The sequence below is a fragment of the Mytilus californianus genome, unplaced genomic scaffold (assembly GCF_021869535.1).
Source record: "Mytilus californianus isolate M0D057914Y unplaced genomic scaffold, xbMytCali1.0.p SCAF_12, whole genome shotgun sequence".
NCBI classification, from domain to species: Eukaryota; Metazoa; Mollusca; class Bivalvia; order Mytilida; family Mytilidae; genus Mytilus; species Mytilus californianus.
This window is the reverse complement of record NW_026262604.1, coordinates 37583808-37595768: the sequence shown is the minus strand read 5'-3', so window position 1 is coordinate 37595768 and position 11961 is coordinate 37583808. Positions and strand designations below refer to the sequence as shown.

At 33.0% G+C, this 11961-nt stretch overlaps 1 protein-coding gene across 1 annotated transcript; it reads left to right on the top strand.

Annotated features, from left to right (window-relative positions):
- The first annotated feature begins 4712 nt into the window (after nucleotides 1-4712).
- On the top strand, nucleotides 4713-11612 carry LOC127721774 (procathepsin L-like). Its single transcript, XM_052228564.1, has 8 exons — nucleotides 4713-4764; nucleotides 5905-6044; nucleotides 6954-7059; nucleotides 7426-7572; nucleotides 7903-8026; nucleotides 8431-8531; nucleotides 10518-10789; nucleotides 11435-11612. Exons 2-8 carry the CDS (start codon nucleotides 5905-5907, stop codon nucleotides 11532-11534), a joined length of 990 nt encoding a protein of 329 aa, XP_052084524.1. The 5' UTR covers nucleotides 4713-4764; the 3' UTR covers nucleotides 11535-11612.
- The last annotated feature ends 349 nt before the right edge of the window (nucleotides 11613-11961 follow it).

The following is an 11961-nucleotide window of genomic DNA, read 5'->3' as shown; positions in this document are numbered from 1 at the left end:
ATCCTCTTATGTTCCTTGAGACAATTATAAGGTTCGCTTTATTTCCACTTTTCTATTCCTCATCAAAACACTTTTCAAGGTAAACTTTTACCTGATTAAAAATGCGTATACCTTTTCTGTTTTTTTATTTTAGAACCAATCCAATAAACAATTTACAGCTTCTTGATGAAAGGTTACATTGTTTTTGATTTGGATACTGTGGATTATATATCCAAACAAGTATCACGACACTTCATGATGATGATGATGATGACTACCAATGATGCAATAATCATTCAACTCGGAACATGAATGCAATATGGTAGCATTCAGGTTCAGGACATACAAGATTAACATCTGACGCTCTTATGTCAGAGTTTTGGTTTTACTGAGAAGTAAATATATTGCAAATTATTTTACCAGTTTCCTTACTGAAAATATTTCAAGGTAGATTCCAGGTTAACAGGAGTTATTGATATTATCTGACCATCCCCAACATCGTAGCTACTCCAATATTTTATCGCGCCATAATTTTAAAATTGGACATATTAATTTTTTATAATTCCCTTTATTTTACGTTGTAGTAAGATCTGCTCTTGTTGTGGTATTTCTACATGACATCATGACATACTAGCACACCCTCTCTTTCATCTAAAGCTTTTACAAGTCTGCAGCAGATGAAATCACCATTACTAACATATTTTCTATTTTAGCATCACAATATGACTTGCTATCTTGCGATTCACTAAAATCGTACTTTTTGACACTTTCATCTACAAGTTAAAAAAAATAATACAAGTTTTAGCCTTAATGTATATTATTAATAAGCATATTTCCAATCGCAAGCTCACTACAGTCTTTCGTACAATTTATCTCCCAGTTGATAGGAAATTCAAGCCACGATATTCCAGGGCTTGTATTTCCTTTCATGATTTTTTAAAGAGGCTGGCTGCTCACAAGGATTGATTGATTGATTGTTGGTTACTTAACATCCAGTGGCAAATATTTCATGCATATTCAGGACGAGAACAAGTTCACAATAAATACAATAGGTAGGTTCTGTAAAACATTAAGGGATTAAGGTCGGAGAAATTTAGACTGCCACAGGAAATGAGGGTATATTGGATAGGGACATAAGTTTAGCCTTGCAACAGGTCACCTACGGACTCCTCAAAGAGTTGCAAGGGTTTTTAACGTGAAAAGAGCGTGGCACTCTCTTTACACGAGGCATCGGATTTAAGGTCCCCATTCTGACCGGACGTGGCTGCAAATTTGTACATTCCGCACAGCCAAACGGACGCCCCACTTTGGCAAGGGTTTTTCTGCCGGTCGGAGGAAGACCAATGGTGACCATACTTCTATTCCCCAGTCACCCTTGGGGGTGCTCACAAGGTAGCTATTAAACGAAGAGGTTGAAATAATCCCTTCCAATTGTAACCACAATCCGTCCTCTTTTTCCAGAGAGTGACCTACCGAATTAGACTTATTACCGGGTTTGTTCTTAACGAACTACACGACAGGTGTCACATGTGGATCAGGTACCATTCCGAAGCACCTGAGATCACTCCCGGATCTCCAACCTAATCTTGGTTTTTTTTTTTCATTACTGCCGCTACCTATCTTTTTCCCTGAAGTACTCTACCAGTTTTCCAATAAAATGAGATTTATAATAGCGATTTAAAAATGATAACTTCATGGTGGTTTTCTCCATCATCTTTAAATTTTTGTACCCTTTTCAAAGCTTTAATTGCAAAAAAGGATTAGCTCTTTCGCGGTGTCTGATGAAATTCAAAACTTCATTTCTAAATGTATGTAGTGTACTCTTGTTTCGGGTGTATTTTTCTTTTTCACTTTACAGAAGGCTTACTGGAAGTTTGAAATAAAAAAAAATTAATAGTGATATTTACTTTCTTAAATTAACATTTCCATTATTGCAACAACTCACATACATGACCTGTACCAGAGCTAGTAAACAAACTTTTAAAATAAAAACAAAATCATTGGACCAAACTAACCCTTAATGCAGTTTAAGAACAAAATCTTTTAAAATAACCAACATTCTAAATTTCTTTTAACCTACATTTACTTTGTAGCATAAACCGGAACTGCTTAAACATATTTATATTATTAAGTTATCAGGGTGTATGAATTTTCCACACCGGTGTAAAATTCTGCACATCCCTGATTACACCAAGATAACTAATATTCTCCCAGACTTAAGTATCAAGTTCACAAAACACTAATTAGAAAACTAAAGACTAAGTAACACGATCACCAACAAAACAAGGGGTGATCTTAGAATATAAGCAGATCCTGTTTAACTGTGGTACTTGCGAAGTTACTTATGTTAAGTACAAATCCGGTCATGAGTTTCATTTGGTGTTATGGCGGGAACGTGGTAACAACAATTGGAACATATTCGTTCTTATCTGTGACAAGTGTACATGCACCGACACACAATCATTGAAATCTCATAGATTGAAGAAAGAAATGTGGACTTCGATGTCAGGTATGCATGTACCTGTTTTAATTTTAACCAAACAAGTTTGACACTCAAAGCCCTACACAAACAATATCAAAATTGATAAACGATGTTTTAGCGTTAAGTGTCAACTCGTATGTTTAAGTGGGTCACATATACTTTCTTTATGTCTGCATATTCTGACCGGTTTAATAAGAAGAACATTTTACAAGTTATGTATTATTACGCATGCAAATACACTTCTTGTCGTCCCCCAATGAGAACATTTTATAAGTTATGTACTAGTATTATTACGCATGCAAATACACTTCTTGTCGTCCCCCAATGAGAACATTTTATAAGTTATGTACTAGTATTATTACGCATGCAAATACACTTCTTGTCGTCCCCCCATGAGAACATTTTACAAGTTATGTATTATTACGCATGCAAATACACTTCTTTTCGGCTCCCCATGAGGACATTTTACAATTTATGTATTATTACGTATGCAAATACACTTCTTGTCGGCTCCCCATGAGGACATTTTACAAGTTATGTATTATTACGCATGCAAATACACTTCTTGTCGACCCCCCATGAGAACATTTTACAAGTTATGTATTATTACGCATGCAAATACACTTCTTGTCGGCTCCCCATGAGAACATTTTACAAGTTATGTATTATTACGCATGCCAATACACTTCTTGTCGACTCCCCATGAGAACATTTTACAAGTTATGTATTATTACGCATGCAAATACACTTCTTGTCGACTCCCAATGAGAACATTTTACAAGTTATGGATTTTTACGCATGCAAATACACTTCTTGTCGGCTCCCCATGAGAACATTTTAGAATTTCTTTTAAAAAATAAATCGGAGATGCACATTGCCTGTACGTAGTGCCGAATTTTGGAAGTTACAGAGTGCCTTAAAACATTGAACAAATTAACATACTGCTTCTGCTGGTGTCGGTGTGTAATACAAAAATATCATATAGGCATCATGATATATTTGATTTGGTATAATTAAAAAGGTCAACCAATTACACTATCGTACGTGTGTTCTCTGAAATTTGAACAATAATAATAACATTAACGGTACTAATATTTCTGCACCAGATGCGCATTTACCCTTTGGGAGCACATTTGATCACCCTTGGTTTTTGGTAGGGTTCGTGTTGCTGTGTCTTTATTTTTTTATTTAGGTTATGTATACCGTTGTTTGTCATTTGGATTTTTTTCTTTCTTTTCCATGGCGTTGTCAGTTTATTTTCAACATATGAGTTTGAATGATCCTTTTGTATCTTTCACCTCTCTTCGACAATAATTACATTACATGTATGTTTTATTATAACACGTTATTTTGATTGGCTAACAGCAATCTCGCGTCATTCTGAAATTAACCTTCATTTCAAAATGAAATGTAACATTCATGATGACACGAGCTTCCGCAATAAAGTGCACAGGTAAATAAAAGAAAAAAAATGTAAAGAAATCGTATTTTCATGATCCTAGCAAAATAAAGTAATTATAAGTATTGAATGCTTCTTTTGGTAATTTTATAGGGTTGTAAAAGCGTTGACCGTGCGCATATTAATTTGTACTTCGGTCAACGCTTTTACGCCCCAATAAATTTACAAAAAAAGCATTCAATTCTTAAAATAAATATCTCATCAGTGATGCTAGAGGCCAAATTATTTACGATCCAAAACTTATTAAAAAATAAAACATAAAAAATAAATAACTTGTTATTTAACCAGCTCAATTGATTTTCGCAAATGGTCCAAATTAAAATACAAAACTGATTTGAGATAGTTACATAATATAGCTTACGTAAGGGTTTCTTCGTGACCTTATTTACGGACATACTCGATATTTTATTATTTACTTTTGGTTTGAATACAATATTTAGAACATGGGTTGTTCCATTAAAATGTGTTTGTAAACAAACGAGCATGGTTATCTACGATATTGTTTATTTCGGCCGAATTATTTCCATCTTGATCAAGGACAGTTCAGGCCAAGAAAAACATATTTTAGTGGACCTATAATTGTCAAAATGCCTCTGTTTCTATCATTATAAGACCGAACTTTTAAAGTTTAACATTAAACATTACACTATATCATCTATGCAAATATTTGTTCAGATAAATTCTGATAGTTTAATCAAATTTAAATCTCATAGTGTTGTATTGGGTACAACTTATCATGTGAGACACATACCACGGGCACGTGTTTTATCTCGAGACCATCTGGCCGAATGTATATAAGGGTACCTATGAAATATGGAATTTACTTTGATTTCTTTAACTCAAGGTAGGTCATCTTGTTTTCTTCTTGCAAAGATATTCGAAATGCATCTATCAACAAACTGAGTAATAAGTATGATTAAAAAATGTTGAGACTAAAACAGCAGGGCATGCGGCTTTACCTAAATGAATTATGTATATATATATTGTCTACTTTTTATACTAACTTTAATATGATTTTGATGCATAAGTTTCAAACGCGTCCCTTTTAACAAAATGTTGTTTAAAGCATGCATTTTTTTTTCAAAATCGTTTTATCTAATTGTATTTATTGTGATTCCTTCCATTGCGTACTTCACTATTTGAACGCCATATATTTATGTTGTTCGCAAATATCGAATTTTTTTTAATTGTTGTTTTAATTGCACGATTGTATAGGTTGAGATGGAAATTTGGTTTTATGCCGCAAATAAAAGAGATGCGAGTTATATATCAACGCGACAAGCATACAAACGCGAGGCAGGCGTGCATTAAAATATTGTTAATGGTTCGATCAAGCAATCGTCCTGAACATGAAATATTTGCCACTGGACGTTAAGCAACCAACAATTAATCAATCGATCAAGCAAACCTGTTAGATAAACCGGTCAGACAGTATAAACAGGAGTTATTTGAATTCAAAAACAAGTACAAGCACTGATCGCCAATACCGACCGATGACTGCGATTACAATCACAGAAACATTTATTGTGTTATCCGATAGCAACATAAACTAAATATATTAGCATGCTTTACGTGAAAATAGTCACAAAAGTATATAATTTTTCATCTATTTGATGACCATGTTCTTAAAAACTAAACAATATTTTCTGCACGGAAGGGTACTTTTATTTCTTTCCTTTTTTAATATTAATTACGAATACGTAATACCGGTCGGGATTTCATTTGTCTATGTTGATCATGATATATTCTATGATGCTGAATATAGAAAGACTTTAGTACTTTAAAATATATAAAAAAAACTTTAAGTTTCCGACATCATAGTTTATGACGACTTTCTATGTAGAAGACCTGAAATAAAGTAAGAGTTTTTAAGTAAAAAAATGATATGAAAATATATCATTATTATTCAAGACATTATGCAAAAACTCTTTACGTTTGTTATGCTACAAAACACACACATATGTATATTTTATATTCCTTTCAGATGCTTCGATTAGTTGTCATCGCTACCGTTTTTGCAGTTGCCCTGTCATCTTCCCTAGTAACCAGGGAGCTCGATGACCAATGGGAAAGCTTCAAGGACCTGTATGGCAAACAATATGGAGAAGAGGAACATCTTATGAGGTACATTTTGATGGGAAAGGAATTACAACATTTATGTAATACATCTACTGTAAAAAAAAAAACTAATTTTCTCGAGCGATTTATTTTCGCGACTTTGATGAATTTAGATCGTTGCGAAGGTGTGAAATGTGGATCTACCCTTATATAAATATACCATGAAATGAGGAGATCGCGATAATGAATCACTGCGAAGATGGCTAGAAAGAACTTAACGCGAAATAAAGTATGCGCTAATTCAAGTTAGTTAACAGTATTTAGCTGCTTAATCTCATTTTACCTTTCATTCAAAACTTCATATACTTTGGTATCGTGTTGTGTAGAAATAATTTTAAACAATTGCTGGTGACACAGGGGTGTTAAAAAAAAAATAACTGATTGATTGATTATTGATCAAAATCACTTCAGTTTTAACTTGATAGCGATATCGCAAGACAATGTGTAAGCACATCATTTGAACACTGGAATAATCAACTAAATAAAATTTTATTCTAACAGACACCAAATGTCAACAAGGACTTATTATGTTGGTTCTTAACCAGTAAATGAAGTGTTAACGATTGTGTTCTTAAGTTTTCGTAATGTTGAGTTGAGAAAAAAAGAAAGCGAAAAGAAAAAAAAAAAAAAAAGACCTCATGACACAATTTATTGCATTTTCGTCATGCAGGGATAAAGACCTCTCGACACAGTTTATTAGGACATACATTGCTCGATAAAAAAATCCCTTGCATCCAATAAACAATTATAGATCATAAGTTGCCTACATGTTACCTGGCCCTTATTTTAATTTTCAAATACATAAAATTGAGAATGGAAATGGGGAATATGTCAAAGAGACAACAACCCGACCAAAGAGCAGACAACAGCCGAAGGCCACCAATATTGTAAATAATAAGTTTATACTAATTTCAGGCGTTTGATATGGGAAAGCAATCTGAGATACATCCAGAAACATAACATCGAGGCCGATAGAGGAGAACACACATACATATTAGGAGAAAACGAATACTGTGATATGGTAAGGTTAAATTAATGATCGATTGGATAATTTAATATTCGCTCAACATTAAGATACTCGTAAAATCTACATAAATGATCATTAGTCGAATATAGGTTGTTACATTGTAAGGACAGCTATATTTTGTTATAAGCTTTTTAAATTATTATCTTGAATGCATAAGATTTTGATAATGTTTTTGATACCTTCTTGGACGTTTTTTTCTTTTCTTTTATTACAGAAGAATTTTAATCATAGGCTTATAACTTAGATTTTAAGTTATTTGAGCGGGAAAAAAAAACATTCAATATACAATTAATATCGAAGACGTCTAATTACGAATTTGATAACTTCTTAGTATGTTTCATACTGTCGTTTTAATTACAGACCAACCCTGAATTTAATGCTATGATGAATGGCTTCATTATGCAAAACAGTACCGGAAGCAACTTGTTTTCAACAGAAGGTCTGCAAGATCCCCCAGCATCTGTCGACTGGAGAACAAAAGGTTACGTTACAGACGTTAAAAACCAGGTACGAAATGTGTGTATGCTCTGTATAATCAACCTTTCTGGGGAGCACCACCATGAGTTATGGTGTAAGTAAGGACATTTAAAAGTACAATATGAAAAAGTAACTATCAAAGTATAAATTACTAAAAGTTATGAAATATTATGTTTAACACTCTTGTATTGTGGCATAACTTTAAGATACAGTATAAGATAAAACAAATCCTCATATCTTTTAAACTGAATTAAAGCATACACATTTGCCTGCTATGAGATTAAGAACGTAAACTAACCTGAACAAATAACAAAGTTTTTCTTTTTTTTTAGTACTTTCAATGCTGTTGAATATTTTCAGAAACAATGTGGATCGTGTTGGGCTTTTTCAACTACTGGGTCACTTGAAGGTCAGACATTCAAGAAAACACAGAAACTTACCTCTTTATCTGAACAAAACCTGGTAGATTGTTCCAAAAAACAAGGTATGTGGTGCATGAAAAAACATCATAGATAACATATAAAATTAAAAACAATAAGGTTGAAACTACAGTTGAAATGCACTATTTCTCAGTGAAGTAAACGAATTATCTTTTTAAGCAGTTGATTTCAGTAGTCCTCACTCTTATTTAAACGTTGTTTTCAACATAATTTTGGCTAATATTTTTTTTTATTTCCGATTCGATAATTGTTTTATTTTCATGTTTGAACTGTTCTCCCGTATGTGAACTTTTTCGTATGAACTGATAAAATTGAGAATGGAAATGAGGAGTATGTCAAAGAGACAACAACCCGACTAAAGAGCAGATAACAGTCGAAGGCCATCAATGGGTCTTCAATGGAGCGAGAAAATCCCGCTGCTGCATTGAATCAATATTTTGTATTTTAGGAAACAAAGGTTGCCAAGGTGGACTAATGAATAATGGTTTCACCTACATCAAAGTTAACGATGGTATCGATACTGAAATGTCATACCCATACAAAGGAAAGGTAAGACACAGCGCCTCTAGTGTATAGAATTATTAGCCTGGTATCTTTGATGATTTGTTTACAACCAATGGATCGATGCCACTGCTGGTGGTGGTATCCTGTGCCACTGCTGGTGGTGGTATCCTGTGCCACTGCTGGTGGTGGTATCCTGTGGCTATCATCAGCCTAGTAGTCAGCATTTCTGTGTTGACATGAGTTATCAATGATATGGTCATATTTAATTAATTGTTAACAAAATTTTGAATTGTTCGAAAAGACTAAGGATGTGTTTCTTCCCCAGAATTAGATAAGGGTCCATAATGCTCTACAAATTCGTACCTCTTTTGGCCTTTTAAACTTTTTAGTTCACCTGAGCTTTTCTCATCACTTGACGTCCGTCGTCCGTCCGCCGTCGTCTGTTAACTTTTACAAAAGTCTTCTCCTCTAAAACTACTGGGCCAAATTTAACCACACTTGGCCATAATCATCATTGGGGTATGTAGTTTAAAATGTGTGTCCGATGACCCTGCTTGCTAACCAAAATGGCCAACGTGGCTAAAAATAGAACATAGGGGTAAATTTTTTGCCTATTATTTGGAAAACCACTATACATAAAGAATTCTTACAGGAGTAAAATTGTTCACAATGATGAGCTCTTCCTTTTGTCGATTTGCGTCAAAACTGTCAGATGACTTCTTATACGAGTTATTGACCTTAAATGACGAATTTTACCATTTTTTAAAAATTGTTCCCTTTTATCTCGAAAATTATAATAGATAGGTAGAAACAATACTAAACAAAAATGATCAACAAAACAAGATCTATAAATAAGTCAACTGAACAAAATCGTTTGTCGATACCTTATTGAAGTTATTGCCCTTTAATGACCGATTTTTCCCAGTAATGTTTATTCTATTGTAAACTGTTATAAATAGATAGAAACTTGAAATAGCACTCGTTTCGGAGGTATTGCCCCTTTTATGATGTTTTTTAATTTTCTTTGTAATTTTTGCATATTACTGTATCTTGAAAACTATAATAGGTAAATAGAAACTTTGAAAAGGAAAAATTATCAGCAAGATAAGATGTACAAATATGTCAACATTACTGAAATTGTCAGTTAACTCTTAGCAGAGTTGTCCCCCTTAAACGCTGTTTTTTACTAAACAAAATAGTCATTGTTGAAGATGCCGGTGAGCGACACAGACTCTTTAGCCTCTAGTCTTATTCGAGCGTTGCTGATGAGTCTTTTGTAGACTAAATGCGAGTCTGGCGTACAAAATTATCAGCCTGGTATCTTTGATGAGTTTTTATTTACTTGATTGGCCTTATATATATATGAACAAAAGGAGATGTGGTGTATACTTTAATGAGAAAGAATCCCTACGACACACCGAAAAACCCAAAACAGGTCAAGATGTTAGCATACCTGTCTCTACACCATACACGTGTCTATACAATGCATATCATATAACACATGACTTTGCATGTTCGTTTTTGCTATTCTGCGTTTTTGTATGATAAAATTTTAAATTATCTGTTAGTTTCTTTTTCGAAATACGGAACGCTGTTAAGGAATCAATATTAAAGGCAAAACTCCAAATGTTAACGTTTAATAGAGAAATAAAACCGAAATTGCATAGTGCTAATATATTCCTTCCTCCTAAGGATGAAGTATACGCCGTTAGTTTTCTTGTATGAATTGTTTTACATTCGTCATTTCCGGGCCTTTTATAGCTTACTGTGCGGTATGCGTTTTGCTCATTGTTGAAGGCCGTACGGTAATCTATAGTTATTTCCTTCTACGTCTTATGGTCTCAAGTACAACGTTGTCTCATTGGCAATCATACCACATCTTCTTATTTTTAAATTTAATTGATATATACTGTAAAGTTTATTGTAATTTTGTACAAAGATTATTTAAATGAAACCAATTTCAATAAGCATTAATTGTGTCTCCCAAACATGTCAAACGTGTCTGCATTTGAGAATCTTTTACCTTTATAGAATGGAAAATGTGAATTCAAGAAGGCTAACATTGGCGCCACCGACACTGGTTTCACTAATGTCAAGACCGGAAGTGAAGAAGACCTTCAACAAGCCGTCGCTACCATTGGTCCAATCTCTGTTGCCATGGATGCTAGTCATCCATCTTTCCAGATGTACAAAAGTGGTGTTTACTCAGAGAGGAAATGTAGTTCTAAGAGACTTGACCACGGAGTACTAGCAGTCGGCTACGGAACTGAAGGAAGCAAAGATTTTTGGATTGTCAAAAACAGGTAAACAGGAAGTTAAAAAATAAAGATTATATTCTGAATTTTTTGTTTTTTGATATATGCATCATTAACTGTCTATCTATTACTTATCATTTCAAAAGATTCGAAATATTTCTCATGGCAAAACGTTGAATACGAGCAGTAAATGATAACGTTTATCCCACAAACATGTGACATGTCAATTTATTTATTTGTTATATAATTTATTTATCAATGTATGAAGACATATATCTATATCAGAACGAGTACAAATCGTGATAAATGGTAGATCAATGAACTAGATAAAAAAAAATTATTGTAATAAGAAAAAAGAAATAAACATATGTTCAGCTCATCCGAAATACTCTACTATTTCGGTATATTTATAAGGAATACCAGTAAAAATATCTATAATAATATAATTTTTAATCTATAAAGAAATCTTCTTGAAATATTTTATATTATATTATAAAATAGCATATGGAATTTAATTTTTTAGTATAGAATCAGTTCACTGAAAACATAGTCATACTATAAACATAGTCATACTATAAACATAGTCATACTATAAACATAGTCATACTATAAACATAGTCATACTATATAAGAAAAATTGTTCATACTCAATTAGAAAGAAAATTGACTGTACTGTATTAATTCTACTTTCAGCTGGGGTCCATCTTGGGGTATGAAAGGATATTTTGAAATGGCAAGAAATGATAAAAATATGTGCGGCATAGCAACACAAGCCAGTTATCCATTAGTGTAAAGAACAAGACATTCAAAACATTTCATTGTATTTGTGATCTGATATTCATATATAAAATAAAGCTATTATTTTTTGTAATACATAAGCGTTACTTACTTAACTTAGTATGTTGGTAGTGAATTAAATAAAATTAAATATGATGGACCAAATTTCTATATGAATAAAAGGAGATTGTTTTTCCAATATATATTCCTTGGAAAATATCAAATACATGTAAAGATAGGGAGGTGTATCTGCTTGCCAATCAGTCAACTATACACCAAAGACTTGAGGAGAATTAACAATGTTTGCTTTAATCAATCAACAATCATAGAAACTTAATAAATAAGTGCCAAATTCCTGTCCTGGCAAAGGCACTTTGTAAATAACAGTGGGTCGATCAAGGTTTCATGATACAAGGAACCTATTACCTATATAAAGAAAATGA

Bases quoted from the DNA above. Each gene is read 5' to 3' on its own strand.
- LOC127721774 (XM_052228564.1), top strand. From the start codon at position 5,905: ATGCTTCGATTAGTTGTCATCGCTACCGTTTTTGCAGTTGCCCTGTCA. The intron at 7,573-7,902 runs GTACGAAATGTG...GAATATTTTCAG, and splicing joins TTACAGACGTTAAAAACCAG to AAACAATGTGGATCGTGTTG. The intron at 8,532-10,517 runs GTAAGACACAGC...TTACCTTTATAG, and splicing joins CATACCCATACAAAGGAAAG to AATGGAAAATGTGAATTCAA.